At 42.6% G+C, this 24,624-nt stretch overlaps 1 protein-coding gene across 2 annotated transcripts in view; it reads left to right on the top strand.

Moving 5' to 3' along the window:
* Slc18b1 (solute carrier family 18 member B1) overlaps window positions 1-24,624 on the top strand; it is a 42,582-nt gene that overhangs the window by 16,502 nt on the left and 1,456 nt on the right. The window contains exons 6-12 of one of the 2 annotated variants that reach the window (XR_010053972.1): window positions 6,824-6,980; window positions 13,596-13,732; window positions 15,371-15,472; window positions 17,536-17,627; window positions 21,933-22,028; window positions 23,300-23,374; window positions 24,058-24,558. Coding sequence is in view for 1 of the 2 variants with exons in the window: in NM_001400828.1 (NP_001387757.1) it covers window positions 6,824-6,980; window positions 13,596-13,732; window positions 15,371-15,472; window positions 17,536-17,627; window positions 21,933-22,028; window positions 23,300-23,374; window positions 24,465-24,558 (753 nt within the window). In the remaining variant the exon portion in view is untranslated. The remainder of the gene's footprint in view (window positions 1-6,823; window positions 6,981-13,595; window positions 13,733-15,370; window positions 15,473-17,535; window positions 17,628-21,932; window positions 22,029-23,299; window positions 23,375-24,057; window positions 24,559-24,624) is intronic. The other variant, NM_001400828.1, reaches the window with a different exon arrangement.

Raw genomic sequence — 24,624 nt, 5'->3', positions numbered from 1 at the left:
AGAGAGTGGGCAGCCTTGTCTAGTCCCTGATTTTAGTGGGATTGCTTCAAGTTTCTCTCCATTTAGTTTGATGTTGTCTACTGGTTTGCTGTATATTACCTTTACTATGTTTAGATATGGGCCTTGAATTCCTGATTTTTCCAGGACTTTTATCATGAAGGCGTGTTGAATTTTGTCAGCATTTAATGAAATGATCATGTGGTTCTTATCTTTGAGTTTGTTTATATAGTGGATTACATGGATGGATTTTCGTATATTAAACCATCCATGCATCCCTGGAATGAAGCCTACTTGATCATGATGGATGATCGATCATTTTGTTGTGTTCTTGGATTCGGTTTGCAAGAATTTTATTGAGTATTTTTGCGTCAATATTCATAAGGGAAATTGGTCTGAAGTTCTCTTTCTTTGTTGTGTCTTTGTGTGGTTTTGGTGTAAGAGTAATTGTGGCTTCATAGAAGGAATTCGGTAGCGCTCCGTCTGTTTCTATTTTGAGGAAATGTTTGGACAGTATTGGTATGAGGTCTTCTATGAATGTCTGATAGAATTCTGCACTGAACCCATCTGGACCTGGGCTCTTTTTGGTTGGGAAACTTTTAATAACTGGTTCTATTTCTTTAGGAGTTATGGGGTTGTTTAGATGGTTTATTTGTTCCTGATTTAACTTTGGTACCTGATATATATTTAGAAAATTGTTCATTTCCTCCAGATTTTCTAGTTTTGTTGAATATAGGCTTTTGTAGTAGAATCGAATGTTTTTTTAATTTCTTCAGATTCTGTTGTTAGGTATCCCTTTTCATTTCTGATTTTGTTAATCTGGATACACTGTCTGTGACCTCTGATTAGTCTGGCTAAGGGTTTATCTATCTTGTTGATTTTCTCAAAGAACCAGCTCCTACTTTTGTTGTTTCTTTGTATAGTCCTTTTCGTTTCTACTTGGTTGATTTGAGCTCTGAGTTTGATTATTTCCTGCCTTCTACTCCTTTTGGGTATATTTATTTCTTTTTGTTCTAGAGGTTTTAGGTGTGCTGTCAAGCTGCTGATATATGCTCTCTCATCTTTCTTTCTGCAGGCACTCAGAGCTATGAGTTTTCCTCTTAGCACAGCTTTCATTGTGTCCCATTAAGTTTGGGAATGCTGTATCTTCATTTTCATTAAATTCTAAGAAGTCTTTAATTTCTTTCTTTCTTTCTTCCTTGATCAAGTTGTCATTGAGTAGAGCATTGTTCAACTTCCATGTATACATGGGCTTTCTGTCATTATTGTTGTTATTGAAGACCAGTGTTAGTGCATGGTGATCTGATAGGATGCATGGGATTATTTCTATCTTCCTATATCTGTTGTGGCCTGTTTTGTGACCAGTTATATGGTCAATTTTAGAGAAGGTTTCATGAGGTGCTGAGAAGAAGGTATATCCTTTTGATTTAGGATGGAATGTTCTATAAATATTTGTTAAATCCATTTGGTTCATAACTTCTGTTAGTTTCTCTATGTCTCTGTTTAATTTCTGTTTCCATGATCTGTCCATTGATGAGAGTGGGGTATTGAAATCTCCTACTATTATTGTGTGAGGTACAATGTGTGCTTTGAGCTTTAGTAAGGTTTCTTTTATAAATGTAGGTGCCCTTGCATTTGGAGCGTTGATATTTAGGATTGAGAGTTCCTCTTGGTGGATTTTTCCTTTGATGAATATGAAGTGTACTCCCTTATCTTTTTTAATGACTTTTGGTTGAAAGTCAATTTTATTTGATATTAGAATGGCAACTCCAGTTTTTTTCTTTGGGCCATTTGCTTGGAAAGTTGTTTTCCAGCCATTTACTCTGAGGTAGTGTCTGTCTTTGTCTCTGAGGTGTGTTTCCTGCATGCAGCAACATGCTGGGTCCTCTTTACGTATCAATTCTGTTAGTCTATGTCTTTTTATTGGGGAATTGAGTCCGTTGCTGTTGAGAGATATTAAGGACTAGTGATTGTCACTTCTTGTTATTTTCGTTGTTAGAGGTGGAGTTATGTTTGTTTGTCTCTCTTTTGGTTTCATTATAAGGAAATTATGTTCTTGCTTTCTGTACGGTGTAGTTTCTCTCCTTGTATTGGAGTTTTCCATCTGTTATCCTTTGTAGGGCTGGATTTGTAGAAAGATATTGTGTAAATATGGTTTTGTCATGGAATATCTTAGTTTCTCCATCTATGTTTTGAGAATTTTGCTGGATACAGTAACTTAGGCTAGTCTTTGTGCTCTCTAAGGGTCTGTATGACATCTGTCCAGGATCTCTGGCTTTCATAGACTTCTCTGGTAAGAAGTCTAGTGTAATTCTCATAGGTCTTCCTTTATATGCCACTTGACTTTTTTCCCTTACTACTTTTAATATTCTTTCTTTATTTTGTGCATTTGGTGTTTTAACTATTATATGTCAGGAGGAATTTCTATTCTGGTCCAATCTATTTGGAGTTCTGTAGGCTTCTTGTATGTTTATGGGTACCTCTTTCTTTAGGTTAGGGAAGTTTTCTTCTATAATTTTGTTGAATATATTTACTGGCCCTTTAAGCTGGGAGTCTTCACTTTCTTCTATACCTATTATCCTTAGGTTTGGTCTTGTCATTGTGTCCTGGATTCCCTGTATGTTTTGGACTAGGAGCTTTTTGCCTTTTACATTATCTTTGACAGTTGTGTCAATGTTTTCTATTGTATCATCTGCCCCTGAGATTCTCTCGACGATCTCTTGTGTTCTGTTGGTGGTGCTTGTATCTACAGCTTCTTGTTTCTTTTTTAGGTTTTCTATATCCAGGGTTGTCTCCCTTTGTGCTTTCTTTTTTTTTCCAGAGCTAGGGACCGAACCCAGGGCCTTGCGCTTGCTAGGCAAGCGCTCTACCACTGAGCTAAATCCCCAACCCCACCTGCTTTGTGCTTTCTTTATTGTTTCTATTTCCATTTCCTATTCCTTCACCTGTTTGGTTGTGTTTTCCTTTAATTCTTTCAGGGATTTTTGTCTTTCCTCTCTAAGGGCTTCTACTTGTTTACTTGTGTTTTCCTGCATTTCTTCAAGGGAGTTCTTTACATCTTTCTTAAAGTCCTTCATCATTATCAAAAAATGTGATTTTAAATCTAAATCTTGCTTTTCTGGTATGTTTGGATATCCAGTATTTTCTTTGGTGGGAGTACTGGGCTCTGATGATGCCATGTAGTCTTGGTTTCTGTTGCTTCGGTTCCTGCGCTTGCCTCTACCCATTGGGTTGTCTCTGGTGTTTGCTCATCATGCTGTTTCTGGGAGTGACTTGGCCCTGCTGTAGGCCTCTGTGACAGCACTCCTGTAGAACTGTTTTCCTGTTTTCTTTCAGCCTTTCCTGAGAACAGGTGTTCTGATTTCAGCTATGGCTGCACTCCTGAAGACCGTCTTCCATCTCTAGGCATGGGCAGGAATCAAAGGATTCTACCCCTGATTGCTCGAAGGTCCTTGCACCCAGCAGGCACAGTTGGCACTATGCAATTCCCTCTTGGGTCTGGACTGTGGGCAGAGGGTATTCTCCTCTGACTTCTCAGGAGTATCCACACTTCTGAGAGTCCAGCTCTCTCCCCCATGGGATTTGGGTGCAGGGAGATGTTTGGCTGGTTCAGTTCAGTCCTGGGCTCAGACTAGAACTGCAGGTACTGACGGCTGTCTGTTCCTATATCCCTGTGTCCAGAGGCACTGTGCAGTTTCTCCTTGGACCAGGGATGTGGGCCGAGGTGTGCAGAGGTGGCAGTCTGTCCTGCAGTCCCAGGATGTCTGCATTCCTGGGTGGACAGCTCTTTTCCCCATGGGATTTGGGTGCAGGGAACACACACTCACTCTCTCTCTCTCTCTCTCTCTCTCTCTCTCTCTCTCTTAAGATCTGAGTGGTGTTTTGCTGTCTGCTTGTGATCCTGTGAGGAGGTCCTGGCAGAGATGCTCATAGCTTTCCTCTATTCTAGAAGATGTCCCTCATGGCAAATGCTTAGCTCATGAGAGTCTTTTTGCTACTTTCCTCAGATTCTTAGAAGAGGTCTCAGGTTACCTTGAAATTCTCAGAGCACTTTTGGCTTGTCTGACTTTCCTGACTACTGCACCTGTCAGTTTATCCATGGGTCAACTTCTTCCACATCAGACTTGTTGACCTCTTAAAGAGTTGGTGTCCTGCAGAACACTGTGGAATGTCCTGCCAAGGAGATTCCCATGGTGGCAGCAACTATACACTGGCATTACACAGGGGGAAGTAGACTTGCCCTCCCACTCCCCATCTCTACCATGGAAAGTTGTGACCTGGGCCAACACGTTTCATACGTTACTTAATCATATGTGGACTCTATTGATCTAGACTGTAAAACTCTAAGCCATTGTAGTGGATTGGTCTGTTGCTGCTTGTATTCTAATGCTAAATACTGGCTCTCACGATCTGGTTGCTCCTGACAAGCAGATCTTCATGGGTCCACCAAGTGATGCTATGTAAATCTTGCTCCCCAACTTAACTGACCGTTGAAAGACTGAAGCCTGTGATTGGGCAGTAGAGGGAGGAAGGTGGAACTTGAGGATCGAGTGAGGGGGTTGCATGTAGAGAAAAAAAGTGGGAAAGAAGAACATGGAGGTGGAGGAAGCAGCCGTGAGAGGAAGTGGACCATGAGCAAAGGCCAGGAAAACAGTAATAAGGGACATTATGGCTGGGACATAAGTTAGCATAGCTATGAATCTGCCCAGCCCAGGCTCACAGCTTGTAAATAACGCCTGGGTTGTGTGTCTCTGTCCAGGCCAGATAGGCTGCTTACTTACCTTTTACAAGCCATAGGTGTAGTTAAAGCCCCTGAGAACTAGATTGATTTAAAATGGTCCAATTTCCCCGACAGTAAGCTGCTTTTCCAAAGGACTGCCTTGTTTCTTTTATCTTTAATTAATATTATGCAGCATAAAATGAGAAAGTTATTAAATGGAATACAGAACATAGTGAATGTTTGACATCCAGCATTGCCCTTCTGAGTTCAAACATGCGTCTGACATCCAAGCACCCGGTGCCCTAGCTGCTCCAAGAAGGCTTCTTCCCAAGATTCCATAGCTATGGATGCATGCATGCAAGTACACATTCACACAAGTACATGTGCACATGCAGACATTTGCACACATACATATGCACATACGTACACACAGGCACACGTACATGTGCATATGGGGTAGCAGCCTGATTCTCTCCCCGTCCTTTGACACACGTGATGGCATGCTCTTCTCACCATTTAACACTCGCTGATTACACTGGCAGATTCACGTTGCAGGTCTACTGTATCTAGTCATAAACCACCCGTAGTCTCTCTTTGCTCGCTGTGTACACTTTCACCAAACAGATATCTCCTAGTTAATTAAAGTGCTAGTGAGTGGTTACAACATTAGCGTCTTTTGGTCTGTTTTTTAGAACAGGGTGTCATGTAGGTCAGGCTGCTTAGAACTCTCAAAAGTTGACCTTGAACTCCTGGTTTTGCTACCTGAATCTCTTCTCCCGGGTGCTGAGATCACAGGCGTCTGCCACAGCACCTCCCTTGACATCGCAAACAATGCTACAACATCAGTGCGTGGACATTTCTCTGTGTGTGTATAAATTGTGAAATGACATTTTTAAAAGTAGTACTCTCTGAATTCTGTTTTTATTTGGATTTTTTTTGAGAATTTCTACCTGGGTACAATAGTTATGTGATTTCTGCCCCTTCTCTTTAATTACTTTTGTGTGTGTGTGCATGTGTGTGTGCATGTGTGTGTGCATATGTGTATGTGCATGTGTGTGCATGTGTGTGCATGTGTGTGTGCATATGTGTGTGCATGTATGTGTGTGCGTGTGTGTGCATGTGTGTGTGCGTGTGTGCGTGCATGTGTTTGTGCATGTGTGTGCATGTGTGTGCATGTGTGTGTATGTGTGTGTACATGTGTATGTGTGCATGTGTGTGTGCATGTGTGTGCATGTATGTGTGTATGTGTGTGTGCATGTGTGTGTGCGTGTGTGTGTGCGCACGCGCGCGTGTGTGTGTGTGTGTGTGTGTAAATACAGCTTCCACCAAATTCATCTAGTGTTGCTTGTATGTATACATGCTCTGGGTTAGATAACCAATCAGGGGCCTCATCCAGGAGAAAGCTGATTCTCCCTTTCTTAGCAGCCATTGGCTCATCTGCAGGTAAAGCTTCGTGAGATTTCTCCCATCCATGTGGCTTGTTGGTCGGTGTAGTCATTGTGTTGGTCTTCCTTAGGTAACTATTGTTGAGATTTCATAGATGCAACTGCTCTGTCACATGTAGATGTCCCTCACAGCAGATGTCCCAGGCCTCTGGCTCTTATCATCTTTCTGCCCCCTTTCCTTGGTGTTCTCTGAGGCTTAGGTATGCGGGTTATAGTGTATATGCATCAATGGCCGTTGAGCACCCTGTGACCAGTTGTGTTTTGCATTTTGACCAGTTGTAGATTTCTGTAATGGTCTCCAGCAGCTGCAGAGTGAAGCTTCTTTGATGAAAGGTGGGAACTGTACTTCCTGTGGATATAAGGATAAATACTTCAAATGATACTGGTTGAGGAAAATGGCCGTTACCAGGGTCTATTCTCGTGCCCATGTAAGTTACCCACATGTAGGGTAGCAAGGGTTATAGTACCAGGCAGTTTGAGATGGGGTCTTACTGTGTCCCCCTTCCTGGCCTGAGACTCACAGACATCCACCTGCCTCTGCTTCCCAAGTGTTGAAATTAAAGGCACGTGACGTTATGCCTGACATTTGTAATTCTTCTATCAAAATACACGAACTAAATTCTCTTGTTTTTTTGTTTTTGTTTTTGTTTTTAACTTTTAGGGAAGTCTTGAGGTTTTCTCTGGACTGGGACTGGTAGCAGGTCCTCCTTTGGGTGGCCTTTTGTATCAATCCTTTGGCTACGAGGTGCCCTTTATTTTTCTGGGGTGCATAGTTCTGCTGATGATACCACTCAACCTATGCATTTTGCCTAGCTATGGTAAGTTCAAACTTAATACTCATTCTAGACTTTTTATTTGATCTTTATGTCTTAGCAAAGGTCCCATTGTGGTATGTTAGCTTTCAGTTAATGTAATCACTGATACTTCTTTTCCTGTACCCTCAGAAACTGGTTCTCTTTCCTAAAATATGGGTGATAATTTATGAGGATTTTTGCTTACAAAGGACTGGGACTATAGCTTAGTTAACAGAGAGAGGGAGAGAGAGAGGGAGAGAGAGAGAGAGAGAGAGAGAGAGAGAGAGAGAGAGAGAGAGAGAGAGAGAACTTACCTAGCCTGTGTGAAGCACTAGGTGTGCTCTCTAGCTCCACGTAACCAGAACACAGTGGTGCTCCCCATTAAGACACCTCAGCTAGAGAGTGAGTTTGAGGCCAGCCTAGGTTGCATGAGGCCCTATCTTTAAAATAAAATTTAGGAGAATCAGATCTTTAATTTCAGTTCACAAGTCATTACCACTGGGCTGAACTAAAATTGTTGTGGGCAACATATTTTGTCTTCAAAGCAGTAAAAGCAAAGCAAGATCCCTATAAGTTCTAGGCCAACATGACTTTTAGGTTCTTTTTTTTTTAATAAGGTCTCACTGTGTAGTCCTGCCTGTCCTGGAACTTACAGGTTGGCCTTCCACTCACAGCGATCTTCCTGCTTCTATCATTCCCAACTCTAGGTCCACTTTGTGTACTGAGCAACTTCTAGGCCATCCTGGGCACAAAGTATCATGTTGGTTTCTCACTCTGTTAGTTTCTTTGAGATACATTGCAAACAAACTAAAACATTCAATGTAGGAGGGCAAGGCCAATCCTTCCTTCCCAGTGGGCCTTCTGCCTGTCTGTGTAGCAGTAACAGTTACAAGGCTAACAGGTCCCTGGCCCAGTAATGGAATCAGTCTGGATTCAAGGCTTCTGTTCACATATGAATCACTGGTCTCTGTGACAAGCAGGTATATATTGTCAGGGACCCATGATCACTGGTTAACTGATAGGAGTTAACCAGAGCAAGGAGCACAGAACAGTTTGCACCATCAGGGACTTAGTTGTGACTCATTTATAGTCCCTTTGGTCCAAATGAAATTTACTAGCCAGTTTATGTACATTTTAAGCATTCCTTCTTAGCAGGGTAGTCAACTTGTACACTTGCAGGGTTACCATGTAACAGAGCTCGAGAGTTAGGGAACTGGGGAGAGCAGAGCCAGAGAGGCAATACCACAGTAAACCACAAGGTGGTGCTCATCTTCTCTGCAAATGTAAGGAATCAGTGTTTGGTTTGGTTTCCCTTAGTTTAGCATTCTGGTTTTCATCCAGGTATGATTTTAATATTTGATCATTAATTAAAAAAAACAGTCAGCAACAGACCTGGAGAGATGGGTTAGTGGTGAAGAACATTGGCTGCTCTTCCAGAGGTCCTGGGTTCAATTTCCAGCACCACATGGTGACCCAAAACCGTCTGTATCATCAATTCCAGGGGTCTACACCCTCTTCTGACCTCCTTGGGCATCAGTCATGCATGTGGCCTGTACACAAGCAGGCAGGTGAACCACTCACACATATAAAATAAATAAGTCTAATTAAAAAAAAATAGGGCTGGAGAGATGACTCAGCAGTTAAGAACATCGACTGTTCTTTCAGAGGCCCTGAGTTCAATTCCCAGAAACTCCACAGTGGCTCACAACCATCTGTAATGGGATCTGATGCCCCCTTCTCATGCATCTGAAGAGAGCGACAGTGTACCCACATATAAAATAAATAAATCTTAAAAAGAAAAGAAAGGGGTTAGACATGTAGCAGAAAAAAATAACCATTACATTAGGAAACGAGAAAAGAGCTAAGATAGACAAATTAAAACTGGAATTAAAAGAAATCCTTAAGGACACTAAAGGCTGTAGTTCAGATTGGAGTGTTCCTATTTAAGTTTACGCTTACAGTTATTGAAAGTTTTTTTTTTTTTTTTGGTTCTTTTTTTTTTTTTTTTCGGAGCTGGGGACCGAACCCAGGGCCTTGCGCTTCCTAGGCAAGTGAAAGTTTTAATGAAGACAACTAGGATAGTAACCAAATTGTCTTTTGTGTTGACACATTGGCAGAATTGGGTGTTCTGTGCCCTCTGTCCATTCCTTCTACCCCCAAGCACAGCCAGCGATACTTAGTGTGATGTGCTAGGAGCCCGTGACACTCATTCCCATATCTGCTCTCCAGTTGTCCCCTGATGTTCTGTTTTAGTACTCTTGGCATGTCACTTCACTCATTAAAACCCTCAACCTGAGAACCCGAGGGGATCTGCTTTACACCGTGGTGACAGGAGGATCTATAATAGTCCCACCTCCTTTGTGGGCCACACGCTACAAGACAGCTCCTGTGCTCCGAACCAGAGCACACACCAAGCCCCCTTCTACTATGTTTTTTTTAAAAGATTTATTTATTTTTATGTATATGAATATGCTGTAGCTGTTTTCAGACACACCAGAAGAGGACATCAGATCTCATTACAGATGGTTTTGAGCCACCATGTGGTTGCTGGGAATCGAACTCAGGACCTCTGGAAGAGCAGTCAGTGCTCTTAACCACTGAGCCATCTCTCCAGCCCTATACTGTGTTTTTATGTGTGCACACATACCCATGATAGCATTTAATTTAAAATTAGGCACAGTTAAGAGATTTACAATAGGGGGCTGGTGTGGTGGCTCAGTGGTTAAGAGCACTGGCTACTCTTTCAGAGGACCAGAGATCAATTTCCAGCACCCACACAGTGGCTCACAACCAACTCTAACTCACATCTCAGGACAGAGCATCCTCGTCTGGCCTACACAGCACCAGGAACACATGGCACAGGCGTGCATACAGGCAAAACACCGCAGACACATAAAATAAATAATTTGTAAAAGGAGGCAATAATAATGAAAGTATAAGAGAAGTAGGAGATTACTATAATTAAAGTCATTTACAATTTAGAAACTCATTTATTATTATTATTATTATTATTATTATATAATTTTGTTTTTAAGACAGGGTTTTTCTGTGCAGCCCTGGCCATTCTGGACCAGGCTGGACTTGAATTCCGTGGTTCACCTGCCTCTGCCTCTTGAGTTCTGGGATTAAAGGTTTGCACCGCCACAGCCCAGCTCTATTGCTTACTTTACGTGGCATTGCAGACAGTGAGGAGGTGAGCTCTCAACACAAAGCTGTCATCGTACTTGGGGATTACTAAGAGTGGATTTTAAACGTTCTCATGGAGAAAATGACAAGTATGAGAGGTAAAGTGTGGCCTTTGTTAGTTCCTTGGGTTTAGTCATTCCACTGCACACACGTGCACACACATATACAAACATCAGTGTCATAAACTACTCATTTTTACTTAATTTGTTGTTTAAGCTAATTTGTTGTCCAAGGCTGCCCCCCTATCTCTATCTGAACCATGATAAGATTGCAGGCAAACTCAAAATATAATCTTTATGAAACACACACCCTATCCTCAAAGCCATTTGAGCAGTTGTTGAGTGTCAATAAAAGAGTTGTCACATGAAGTTGAATTTGAATATCGAACTCTTCCATAGCCTCTACTGTCCCGGTATGGTCTATCTCTGTCCTGTTTTCTAAGTAGTTTCCTCAAATCTCTTACTGTAGGATAACAGTGTCAAGTGGCTTTTTTATGGACTTCCCCACTCCCCTCCCCCATCTCTGATACATTTCAGAGCAGGCGTTGGTAACCAGGGACTTCTGTCTCTACAAGGAGAATAGCAATACCAGGATTTGGAGGAAACACAGGGACACCCAAGTAGCCTTGCAACATTCTGTAGCTTTTGCTATATTCTAATGAAGAGTTTTCACTTACACCAGTAAAGTGTTGCTTTTAGTAGGTGTTTTGATACATTCTTTTATCTTAAACCTAAAACTTTTGTAAACTTTGCTTATTTCATTTTATGTGTGAGTTCTTGACTGTGTGTACATCTGTGACCATGTGCACATCTGGTGCCCACAGAGTTCAGAAAGAGAGGGCATTAGATCCCCTGAAAATGGAGTTAGAGATGGATGTGAGCTGCTGTGTGGGCACTGGGATCTGAACCTGTATCTTTTGCAAGAGCAGCAAGTGTTCTTAACCACTGAGCCATAAATTATAACGGATTATGCTTTCTGTATACACAAGAAATGTAACAGACTAAAATAAAGGTTTTATAATTAAAGTATTTTTATTTTAATATTATATTATTTGCTGTTTTTGGTCTCTGTGTGTTTATGTGTGCAAGCATGCATGTGTATGTAGCCCTGGCTGTCTTTCTTGAAAACCAGGATGGCCTCAAACTTAGACTCTAACAGCCTCTTTCTCTCTCTCAATTTCTGGGCTTAAAGGCATGTACTCCTGTGCCTGGTTATTTTTATCATTTTAAATTGTGTGTTTGTGTGTGTGTGTGTGTGTGTGTGTGTGTGTGTGTGTGTGAGGATGTGTGAGGATGTGTGTGTGTGTTTGTGTGAGGATGTGTGTATGTGTGTGTGTGTGAGGATGTGTGTGTGTATGTGTGTGGATGTGTGTGTGTGTGAGAGGATGGGTGTGTGTGTGTGAGGATGTGAGGGTGTGTGTGTATGTGTGTGTGTGTGAGGATGTGTGTGTGAGATATGTGTGTGAGGATGGGTGTGTGTGTGTATGTGTGAGGGTGTGTGTGTGTATGTGAGGATGTGTGTGTGTGTGTGTGTGTGTGTGTGTGTGTGCAGAGACATAGGATCCCCTGGAGCTGGATGTACAGGTGAATGTGATACTGTACCTGACATGGGTACTGGAAGCAGAACTCTGCTCCTCTTATAGAGAAGTGACTGCTCTTAACTTGCTGAGCCATCTTTCTAGCCCATCTCTTGTCATTTTCAATTCAAATTCTTACAGTTCAAAATCCACTACAGATCAACCACCTGATGGCAATACCTGATTTTACCACAAGATGGCACTATTTCCCCTCTAAAGTAAAATACAGCGGTTTTTGACTAGCAGGCAGGCTGTCTATTCCGAATATTTCCCTGAGAATATTACTTAAAACAGCAGAAGTTTGTCCCCTCTTTAAATTTTTAGACATTGTATACACATGGTTATTGTGAGGCATGATGACAGATGCCGTGAGGAAAACGGGAATCTATGAGGGATAATCCTGTCCCTCAGTGGAGTGTCATGGTCACAGCTAGAGAGGTCTCTGTCCAGGGTCACAGTAATCAATTCTTTTTCTTCTCTCTCTCTCTCTCTCTCTCTCTCTCTCTCTCTCTCTCTCTCTCTCTCTCTCTCTCTCTCTCTCTCTCTCCCCCTCTCTCCCTCTCTCTCTCTCCCTCTCTCTCTCCCTCTCTCTTTTTGTTTGTTTGTGTTTTGAGACAATGTTTCTCTGTGTAGCCCTGGCTGACCTGGAACTCTCTCTGTATACCAGGCTGGCCTGGAACTCACAGAGATCCACCTGCCTCTGCCTCAGGAATGCTGGGATTAAAAGTGTGTGCCACCACCGCCTGACTCACAGTAATCAATTCTAACCAAGCTCCTGAAAGACAGGTGACAGAACTTTACACCAAGTGTCTGAGCTTCGCTCTCTGATGAACTCCGTGGGTGTTTTTAGACCGATTAATCTGTTTTAGGTGGTGCCCACAGTCAATGTTCCTTTTCCAGGGCTTCTGCTCCTGAGTCTTTAAGAATGTGTGGAGGGCTGCAGAGACAGCTGTGAGGTTCAGAGCGCTTGCTGGCTGTCTCAGGACTGAGTTCCGTGTTGAAACTTAGTAGAGAGAGAGTAAATCAGTCATCTGCTCTGACTGGAGGTGTTCAGGTAGCCATGCCTGATACTCAGATAGGCATGAGCGTGGATTAGGAGACTGGGAGAAGTGATCCTAAATGATAAAAGTAGTTTACACAATAACACTGACTTCTAGCCTCTTGATACAATGTTTATTTTGCACTCATAAAAATAACCCCGGTCTTGTTTTAGAAAACAAATGAGAAGCCTTCCTTAACCACACACACACACACACACACACACACACACACACACGGACACATGGACACACAGACACATACACATTGACACACATACACATACGTGTGTGCACACACGCATGCGCACATTTCCCTGACAGAGCTCAAAGCTTGGATGGCGCTTTCTCTACAGCTGTTCATTCCACTGTCCCATCCAAAAGGCCTTACTTCTAGATTGTAACTTAAAAACCTCCCTGCACACTGATTCCACTGGATTCTATTTGTATTTGAAAAGCTGAGGAATATTTTTTTTTATTTTGGGGTTTTGTTTTGTTTGTCTTTTGAGATGAGGCTTACATAGCCAGGTTGACTTCTCTTACTATGTAGCCAAGGATGAAATGAATTCCTGAACCTCCCACATGCTGAGATGGCGGGCATACCTTACCACGCCAGGATACGAGGATAAAAGTCAGTCTTCTAAATAAAATGCACTGTGGGTTCTAAAGAGGAAGAGTTTAGAAGCTGATGTAGATGATACTGTTTCAGACAACTCCACAGTACAATTGTTTTTATATGCTACATAAAGTCTTACCAGCTTTGCCCTCAAAGTAAGTTAAAAGGTAACGCTAAGAAATGTTAATTGCTACAATGTATCTGTTTTTATTTTTAACCCCAAGAGTCCGATGCAGGGAAACAGTCCTTCTGGAAACTTGTCACCTTACCCAAGATCGGTCTTATAGCCTTCGTGATCATCTCTCTCAGCTCCTGCTTCGGCTTCCTCGACCCGACCCTGTCTCTCTTTGTCATGAAGAAGGTAAGCACTGCTCGGCCACAGTGGCCATGATTTTGTGCCCCAGGCTCCTTAGGAGAAGAGTTTTAGTGGTGAGAAGGAGGTAGACAGGGAGCTGCCCTCTGGGGAAGACCGTCTTCAATCAGTGTTGTTCTTTGAGGGGTGCGGCTCTGTGATCTGGGGTCTGATCCACTAAGAAAAAACAATCTCCCCCCAGCGTCCAGTGCATCATCTCCCTCTACCCAAGACCGTGCTCACGTTGTTTCAGGTCTGTGCCATCTATGTGGGTATCTTCCATGCTACCAACTAGGTCACCTTTTCCCTACTCGTGTGAGTTGTAATGAGGCATTAGGAGTGGTCACTAGGTCATTAGGTCACTAGGTCACTAGGTACCTAGGTCACTAGGTCTTCTGATGTGAGTTGTCCTTCTCTCTCTCCCAGAAGTCTCCTGGTGCACTTTATTTTTAGCTATTTGATATAATCAGATGACGATGGTCTAGACTACAGACTAGGAGAAAGGAAAGCTGTTTTGCTTTTCACACGACATACCCTTTCTTGCACTGAACCTGGTCCCCAAAAACCATACCTAGGGCTAGGATCCAAGAACATCCTTTAATAAGTAAGTTCTGTGTGGAACTTTTTTTTTTGCATACATAAAATTTGAGAAATACTGTATATGAAAATGTAACAGTTTGTAGGAATGAAATGTTTAACATCAAATGCTACAAAATAAAACTTCTGATAGGTGGTTGGAATTTCTTTTTCCTCCTTAGAAAAAAGTATTTACCCATGTACAAGGTGAGAAAAAGTTAAAGAGAATTCGATTAAAGCTAATCTTTTTTAATCCCAAATATTATTATAAAAACAAACAAATTTTATTATATAAAAATATCATACTAATATATATTCTATTATTAATATATTCCCCCATATAAAGCACCCTACCCTTTCTCCTAATTCTTTCCCCACCTCTTCTTTTTTCATTTTTATTAAATTTTATTTTTTCATTTATTCACTTTACATCCTGTTCACTGCCCCCTCCTGTCACCCCCTCCCTGTCACCCCCTCCCACAATCCTTCCTTCCTCCCTCTTCCCCTTCTCCTCTAAGCTGGTCTCCCCCCATCCCGGTTATCCCCTTGATCTGTGAGGCTAGGTGCATCCCTCTAAGACCAGACAAGGCAGCCCAGCTAGAAGGGCAAATCCCATGGACAGGCAACAGCTTTTGCTGTTGTGGGATATCCCTCCCTCCAGTTGTCTTGATTGATAATTTGATTACATAGAAAAGTACCTAAGAAATTAGTAAGGTGCATCTCTTGGTAAGGCTTGAGGTTATTGCAGACAGCACTACCTAGGTGGGGTGCCCTGAATGTTGGAGTAAAGCAGGAAGAAAGGAGAAAGCCAGCAAGCACAAGCTGCTTCCTGGCTGCTCTCATGAGAGTCCTGTGTTCTCCTGCAGCCTCCCTTCCAGGATGTTCTGAAACCAAGAACCAGAATGAGCTACAATCTCCCCCTTCACACTGTTCCCTAGGCACAGCCATGGACAGCGATCCACACAACTGACAGACTTCTGTTAACAGAGCTCAGGCAGAGGAGGGAAGGGGGGGATGTTTACTTTAAAGAGAGATGTAGCGTTCGACGTTAACATGGCATTTCTTTTCCAGTTCAGTTTGTCGACTGGATACGTGGGACTGGTCTTCCTGGGTCTGTCTCTATCCTACGCCATCTCTTCGCCGCTGTTTGGTCTACTCAGTGATAAGATGCCTGTACGTACACTGATTTACGCTTGAGTTGCTTTTGCATGTTTAGATCTGTAGTTACTTCCTCAGAGTCCCGAAGCTCCATTGCTTAAAGCTGACATCTTCAGCTGTGAGAGAGAGAATCCAGTGTCTCCCAGCCTCAGTTGTTGCTGTGGTGGACACAAGTTCAATATTTCAGTGAAAATGAGTCTGATGCTAAAGCTCCTGCAAATGATAGACTATGAAATTTCCTCCTCCTCTTCCTCTTCCTCTTCCTCTTCCTCTTCCTCTTCCTCCTCCTCCTCCTCCTCCTCCTCCTCCTCCTCCTCCTCCTCCTCCTCCTCCTCCTCCTCCTCCTCCTCCTCCTCCTCTTCTTCTTCTTCTTCTTCTTCTTCTTCTTCTTCTTCTTCTTCTTCTTCTTCTTCTTCTTCTTCTTTTCTTTTAAGTGAGGGCCTCACTATATGGCTCAGACTGGTCTGGAATTCGGTCCCCTTGCTTCAAACTTCCCTAAGCTAGGATTGCAGTCTGTCATTGATAAGACAAGCCTGACTTATACTTTCTAAAGCTTCCTTAATGAACCAAACAAAATAAAATAAAACAAAAACCCCAATCCTGATAACAAAGGCAGAGTCTTAAAAGTTATTGATTTGATCAGATTGAGAAACGGTTACAGGGAGATTCTGACTTAGTGAGTCTGAGACGAGGCCCTGTAAATGTGCACCCACCATTTAGTCATTCAGTAGCCATCTTGAAAAGAATCCCTTCTACTCCCCACCAGTTTGGCCTAACCCATTCGATCTGCATGACTGAAATGCAGAAGCAGCACCGTTAACCAGACCTCACATTTCCTCGGCTGCTTCTGAGGCCTTACTGCTTACATTTTGTATTTTTTAGCTTTGCACATACATTTATCAATATCTATCTATAAATAGATAGATAGATATAAAATGGGGATTCAATTAGTAACCCAAGTTTCTTTTTTTAATTCAAGATTTATTTATTTATTATATATGAGTACAATGTAGTTGTCTTCAGACACACCAGAAGAGGGCATCAGATCTCATTACAGATGGTTGTGAGCCACCATGTGGTTGCTGGGAATTGAACTCAGGTCCTCTGGAAGAGCAGTCAGTGCTCTTAACCCCTGAGCCATCTCTCCAACCTGTAACCCAAGTCTCAAAAGGATGATATTTTCTTTTTAAACAAGTTCTACCTTCATTCTTGTTTGTGTCTGTGGACATGTATGCCACAGGTATAAGGGTGACCTCAGAGACCAGGAGCGGGCATTGGCTCTCCTGGACCTGACATAGGTGCTGGGAACAAATGTGCGTGCGTCCTGTGGAGGAGGACCAATACAGCGTTAGTAGTATATGTATTAATAGTTCAACAATGACTTTGGCCGGGCAGTGGTGGCGTGTGCCTTTAAACCCTGCACTTAGGAGGCAGAGGTGGGTGGATCTCTGTGAGTTCAAGGCCAGCCTGGTCTACAGAGGAGTTCCAGGATAGCCAGGGCTACAGAGGAAAACCCTGCTTCAAAAAATCACACCCCCAACACCCAAACTTCAAATAAAAAAATACCTCCCAAAAAACAAACAAACAAACAACCACAACAAAAAAAAAAACCCAATGACTTTGATTTGGAACTATATCGAAAGAACTTTTAACCACATCTCAGCCTTTGGAGCTAAATGTGAAGACATAACCTTAAGCCAGACATCACGGTGGCAAATGTCAGTCACCCAGCTCCTGAGAGGCAAGAGGACTAAGAGAAAATTAGTTTGATGCCAGCCAGGGCTATATTGCAAGACCTTGCTTCAAAAAGAAAGGCACAGGCACATTCTTCCCTATTTGTAATAGTTCATGATGTGCAGATCTGTGGTGAGCTCCCTCCCTATGGGACTCCTACCCTTATCTTGCAAAATACCCTCCTTGCCCTAAAGTTTATCATCTACCGATTTTCTCTTAAATGCATAACTTCATTTGTTTCAGTGGATTGGGATTTTCGAATGTTATTACTGTAATTTTTTTAAAAAATTGTTCGATTACAGAGGGTCATTCTGTTTAAGCTTTAAATTCTTTTTCTCTACTAGAATCTAAGGAAATGGTTTCTGGTTTTTGGAAACTTAATCACAGCTGGCTGCTACATGCTCTTAGGACCTATACCCCTTCTGCACATTAAAAGGTAACATTTCTTGTCCTCCACGTTTTTGGAGAGAGAGGAATTAACTTTTTAAATGGCTTGGTACTGTGGACACTGCTATTTTAACAATGACCTTGACTCAGGACTGGACTGGACCGTTTGCCTGACTGACAGAGCCTCTCAGGACTGGACTGGACCGTTTGCCTGACTGACAGAGCCTTATTTACTAGGAGTTGTCAGTGTTGTAAGCAAATCGTAACACATGAAATCTTTATCAAATGAGAAAAATGCTGATTCTTTTTTTTTTTTTTTTAGTATTTTACTACAACTTTTTATTTGTTGGTTTTGGGGTTTTTGTTTTGGTTGGTTGGTTTTTGTTTGTTTGAGACAGGATCTCTCTGTGTAGCCCTCGTTGACAGGAAGCTCACTCTGTAGAGTAGGCTGCCCTTAGATAGATCCACCTGCCTCTGCCTCTGGAGTGCAGTCTTGATACTGTGCTTTTGAGGCAGAGGGCGGGCAGGGAGAGGGAGAGCTAAATGTGCGGCTACAACTGTCAGGAGTTGCCAAAAAAGAAAGTTGCCATTTTTAACAGCATTGAGTGCTTAGTATGGGTAGACTCTGAATGGCTGTCTGTTCATTTGATGTTCTTTAATTTCTTTTAACAGCATTTCCGTTTCCATCAGTATAGCGATCTTGTAATTATCATTGTTGTTGTTGTTTTTGTTGTTGTTGTTATTATATTATTATTATTATTATTATTATTATTATTATTATTGGTTTTTTGGGACAATATTTCTCTATGAAGTCCTGACCTGGTCTGGGAAATCTATCTTTTTTTTTTTTCAGTTACTACTGTACTTTATTGTGTTCAACCAAATCACCATGTTACAAAAATAGCAAGCTGCCATAATAAAAAATAAGGCTCCTCTATCCAGCACCAGATAGCATCATTTTACTTTCAAGCCTAGAAATTGCACACTTGTATATAAACCAATCGAAGATGAGAATTGAGAGTTCATCTTGGTGGATTTTTCCTTTGATGAATATGAAGTGTCCTTCCTTATCTTTTTTGATGACTTTTAATTGAAAATTGATTTTATTTGATATTAGAATGGCTACTCCAGCTTGCTTCTTCTGACCATTTGCTTGGAAAGTTGTTTTCCAGCCTTTCACTCTGAGGTAGTGTCTGTCTTTGTCTCTGAGGTGTGTTTCCTGTAGGCAGCAGAATGCAGGGTCCTCATTGCGAATCCAGTTTGTTAATCTATGTCTTTATTGGGGAGTTGAGGCCATTGATGTTGAGAGATATTAAGGAATAGTGATTATTGCTTCCTGTTATATTCATATTTGGATGTGAGGTTATGTTTGTGTGCTTTCATTCTCTTTATTTTGTTGCCAAGACGATTAGTTTCTTGCTTCTTCTAGGGTATAGCTTGCCTCCTTATGTTGGGCTTTACCCTTTATTATCCTTTGTAGTGCTGGATTTGTAGAAAGATATTGTGTAAATTTGGTTTTGTCATGGAATATCTTGGTTTCTCCATCTATGTTAATTGAGAGTTTTGCAGGATACAGTAACCTGGGCTGGCATTTGTGTTCTCTTAGGGTCTGTATGACATCAGTCCAGGATCTTCTGGCCTTCATAGTTTCTGGCGAGAAGTGTGGTGTGATTCTGATAGGTCTGCCTTTATATGTTACTTGACCTTTTTCCCTTACTGCTTTTAATATTCTTTCTTTATTTTGTGCGTTTGGTGTTTTGACAATTATGTGACGGGAGGTGTTTCTTTTCTGGTCCAATCTATTTGGAGTTCTGTAGGCTTCTTGTATGCCTATGGGTATCTCTTTTTTTAAAAGGTTAGGGAAGTTTTCTTCTATGATTTTGTTGAAGATATTTACTGGTCCTTTGAGCTGGGAGTCTTCACTCTCTTCTATACCTATTATCCTTAGGTTTGATCTTCTCATTGAGTCCTGGATTTCCTGTATGTTTTGGACCAGTAGCTTTTTCTGCTTTACATTATCTTTGACAGTTGAGTCAATGATTTCTATGGAATCTTCTGCTCCCGAGATTCTCTCTTCCATCTCTTGTATTCTGTTGGTGAAGCTTGTATCTACAGCTCCTTGTCTTTTCTTTTGATTTTCTATGTCCAGGGTTGTTTCCATGTGTTCTTTCTTGATTGCTTCTATTTCCATTTTTAATTCCTTCAACTGTTTGATTGTGTTTTCCTGGAATTCTTTCAGGGATTTTTGCGATTCCTCTCTGTAGGCTTCTACTTGTTCTCTAAGGGAGTTCTTTATGTCTTTCTTGAAGTCCTCCAGCATCATGATCAAATATGATTTTGAAACTAGATCTTGCTTTTCTGGTGTGTTTGGATATTCCGTGTTTGCTTTGGTGGGAGAATTGGGCTCCGATGATGCCACGTAGTCTTGGTTTCTGTTGCTTGGGTTCCTGCGCTTGCCTCTCGCCATCAGATTATCTCTAGTGTTACTTTGTTCTGCTATTTCTGACCGTGGCTAGACTGTCCTATAAGCCTGTGTGTCAGGAGTGCTGTAGACCTGTTTTCCTCTTTTTCAGTCAGTTATGGGGACAGAGTGCTCTGCTTTCGGGCGTGTAGTTTTTCCTCTCTACAGGTCTTCAGCTGTTCCTGTGGGCCTGTGTCTTGAGTTCACCAGGCAGGTTTCTTGCAGGGGAAAAGTTGGTCCTACCTGTGGTTCCAAGGCTCAAGTTTGCTCGTGGGGTACTGCCTAAGTCCTCTCCGCGGCGGCAGCAACAGGGAAGATCTGCACCGCTCTTTCCGGGAGCCTCCGTGCACCAGGGTTCCAGATGACGTTTGGTGTTTTCCTCTGGCGTCTGGATGTGCACAGAGTGCAGTCTCTTCTGGTTTCCCAGGCGTGTCCGCCTCTCTGAAGGTTTAGCTCTCCCTCCCATGGGATTTGGGTGCAGAGAACTGTTTATCCGGTCTGTTTCTTTCAGGTTCCGGCGGTGTCTCAGGCGCAGGGGTCCTGCCCCTCCTGGGCCCTCCCCTACGGGAACCCAGAGGCCTTATACAGTTGCCTCTTGGGCCAGGGATGTGGGCAGGGGTGGGCAGTGTTGGTGGTCTCCTCCGCTCTGCAGCCTCAGGAGTGCCCACCTGATCAGGCGGTGAGGTCTCTCTCCCACGGGGTTTGGGAGCAGAGAGCTGCTGCAGGCCGGGATCCGCGGGTCAAAATGCTGATTCTTAACTATAAATTGTTTGCTTGTTTTGTTAGCTGAGCCTGGCTTTGAACGTATGATTCTCAGGACTCCTTTCAAGTGCTAGGAGTATAACCGTGCACCCTCTTATCTGCCTTCTCCTGTGTTTCAATCCCACAGTTGTTTGGAATAATTTCAAAATAGCATTTGTTGCAAATGCTTGATACTTAAGAGGATACAGTTTCCCTTTTTTTAATTCTTTGTTCTCATTCACTGAGAGGGGGACTGAGGCTTTTATTGTTTCCTGGTCATTCTTAGCATGTAGTAGTTGCTCATTAAAGCTTATTTGTTATAATTTATTTATTAAAATTTATCAAAACAAAATGAGCCTCTGAGACATTTTCGCATACTTCTAGGATGAAACACAGTGTCACAGTAAGAGGGTGAATTTGGAGTCTCTTGGACCTGGATTTGAATCTTGGCTTTGTCAGTGGGTAGCAGAACTTGAACAACTCATTTAACTTAAAAGATCCTAAGCTTTCTTGTCTACAGAAAAACACCAGGGCCAGCAACATGCTCAACACATTAAGATATTTGCCACAAAGCATGGAAATGAGTTAATTCTCCAGGATTTAACTCCAGGAGTTATAAGGTGGAAGGGGAGAACTGACTCACGCTTGTTGCCCTCTGACCTCGCCACACATACCTCGGCTCACCTCCCTTCCAAAATAAAGAAATACTATTAAAAAAATTCAAAGCTAATCAATACAGAAATGACAAGACTTAAATGCATAATGACTGTCAAGTACCTAGACCAAGCCCCACACAGAATAACAGTTTTTAGTCTCCTCCCTTACCCTCCCCCTTCTTTCCCATGTTTAACAGAAGGTTGAAATGAACAGCACTGGGATGGTGAGGATGTTGTTATGGTGAGGTGTCCAGGTGGCTACAGATATGTAGTATGTATGACTAACCACATGTATGTGGAATGTGTGACCAGGAGTGACTTCAGATGATTCACGAGTTGCATTTGCAGCAGAGATCTAAGTGCCAGTGTGAGTTCTCTCTGAGTGCCGGGGACAGGCAAAGAAGTCCAGCCATTTGTGCAGGGCCCTGCCCTCCTTGGATTTAAGTTTCTGTCTCTTAAAATACTAACGCCTTGTTTCCCCCGTGCTTCTTTGCAGTCAGCTCTGGCTTCTCGTGCTGGTGTTAGTTATAAACGGGGTCTCCGCTGGCATGAGCATCATCCCAACCTTCCCAGAGATGCTCAGTTGTGCATAGTAAGTTTCTCTGTTGTCTGAAGAGCTGCGTTGTGACGGGCATGGGGGTGGGATCATCAGTCTCACCTCAACTGTTCTGTCCCATAGGATGTTTGCCCAATAGTAAATCCTCGTGATTTCATAGCATGTAAATACTGTGATATAAATCAGATAAATAATAATGAGATCATACTGGTGATAGCATAGGGACAACATGCTGTAAGTTAGAGTAGGTTAAAGGGAGATGCTTGGCTTGTTGTATGACTCAGGTAGTGTTTGCACGTGTGTGCACGCGTGTGCATGTGCATGTGTGAGTACATGTGCGTGTGCACACATGTATGCTATGCACACGTGCATTTGTACGTGTGTGTGTGTGTGTGTGTGTGTGAATAATTTTAAAAACCCAGAACCAAATGGAGAGGTTTCAGTGTTGGCCCCGTTGACTGGAGAACCATACAAGAGCATTGGGTGGCCAGCCGTCCGTCCTTGCCCGTTGTTCCTTGTGTAGTGGTCATATTCATGAACACTGAGGTCTGTGACTGTGCTGGCATTGCTCAGAGATGGAAAGAGGACAAATGGTTCTGCATTTTCTCAGAGCAGCCTTTGTCCCTTCATCCTATTTCAAGAATTTCTCAGTTACATTCTTGGTTAGCATTTAATGCAACTGGGTTATGATTCTTACCAATATACAAATGTAGCTAAGTTATTTTCTAAAGATGCCTTCAAATTTACTTTGCTAATTTTTGAGATTATAACATCATTATATTTCCCCCTCCCCCTTATTTTCTCCAAGCCCTCCCATATCCCCCCACTCTTCTCCAATCCAGTCCCCCTTTTTCATTGTTATTGCAAGCATATATGCACTTGTGTACACATATGTTCCTAAACCTAGTCATTATCCGCGATGTTACTTGTATACATGTTTTCAAAGATGACCATTTGGCTCTTGGCAAGCAATTGGTTTGCTCTTCCCTGGGGAGAGCCAAAAGAGCCACCTCGCCTTCTCCCATCTCTCCTCGGCTGCCTGTGTTCTTTGTGGATGGTTGGTGTGTGTTTCGTGCTAGTAACTGGGCGTGCTCGGGTGTGCGAGGAGACTCATACATTTCCACTGAGTCACTTCTCCGGCTCCCACACTCATTGTTAGCTTTGAATTTTTGGAAATGAAATGTTCTTATTTTTAGTTTCTTCATATGATACTTGGTTTACGTTAGTATATCAGCCGAACAATCTTTCCATACAAGTTCTCCAGTTCTCCCTTCCACGATGGATTATGTCCACGTTTCTCTCTACAGCGCAAATGGGTTTGAAGACGGAATAAGTACGCTGGGACTTGTATCTGGTCTTTTTGGTGCCATGTGGTCAGTTGGGTAAGTGAATCCATTTGCACCTGAGAAAGCCCTGTCTCTAAGGTACAGATGGTTCCCTAGGGCAAAAGCTCACCGGGGCAGAGCATGCATTCTAATTCACACCGTGTGATTCCAAGTCTAGTGTGCCAGCAGATTTCACACTAGACCAAGACCCCCTCATGAACAGCACTTTGGGAGATACTGAAAAGTAGCAGAAGCATATGAGAGACGTCTCAAACGCATTCCTCTCTTTATCCACTTGCTGGTGTTTGCTCGTTTCTACTTTCTACTACACCTGACGCTGCACTGTATGGTAGCAATGTGACACTCTGTCCTGAGCTGACTCAGATATTAAAGAGTAGAAAGAACAGAGAGTGGGGCAGTGACATGGCTGAGCAGCTAAAGCGATCGCCACACAAGCCTGGAGAACCGAGCTCAGTCCCAAGAACCCACATGAAGAGGGAACTCGGAAGGGAACCAATTCCACAAGGCTGTCCTCTGACCTTCGTGGGAGCTGTGCTGTGTAGCGCATCCCTCACACCCAAAACAGAAAGGCTCTTTTAAACACATGCTGTTGTGTTGTGTAGCTCACTGACTTCACAGCAACAATTCCACTTTTATAAATGTTTAAGAATCATTCTCTCTCTCTCTCTCTCTCTCTCTCTCTCTCTCTCTCTCTCTCTCCTCCCTCTACCCCTTCTCAGCCCTGGATCTGGGGATCAAATGAGGACCTTACATACTGTGAACAGTGTTCCAATACTGAGCCACACCCAGGCCTAGGATTCTTTATGCCCAGCAATCACCCTGTATGTTTAGCCTTTGTTGTTCTAGTTTAAGGGAAGACCAGTGACTGGGAGTCCTGCGTCTTTTTTTTTTTTTAAGATTTACTTATGTATGTATATGAGTACATCTGTAGCTGTCTTCAGACACACTAGGAGAGGATAGATAACATTACAGATAGTTGTGAGCCACCATGTGGTTGCTGGGAATTGAACTCAGGACCTCTGGAAGAGCAGTCAGTGCTCTTAACCGCTGAGCCACATCTCCAGCCCAAGTGTTCTGCATCATTTTTGCACTGTTAGCTATTCACACATTCTTCTCCCCACATTAGTGCTTTCATGGGACCTATCCTGGGTGGATTTCTGTGTGAGAAAATCGGTTTCGAGTGGGCAGCAGCTATACAAGGTCTATGGACTCTGCTAAGTGTGAGTAACCAGGGATGTGTGGGGTTTTCTTCCACTTTGGAGATACTCAACTTGGAGGACTGACTT

This window comes from Rattus norvegicus, chromosome 1 (genome assembly GCF_036323735.1).
Source record: "Rattus norvegicus strain BN/NHsdMcwi chromosome 1, GRCr8, whole genome shotgun sequence".
Taxonomy (NCBI): Eukaryota; Metazoa; Chordata; class Mammalia; order Rodentia; family Muridae; genus Rattus; species Rattus norvegicus.
Note: the sequence above shows the minus strand (reverse complement) of the source record. Positions and strands in the feature narration are given on the sequence as shown.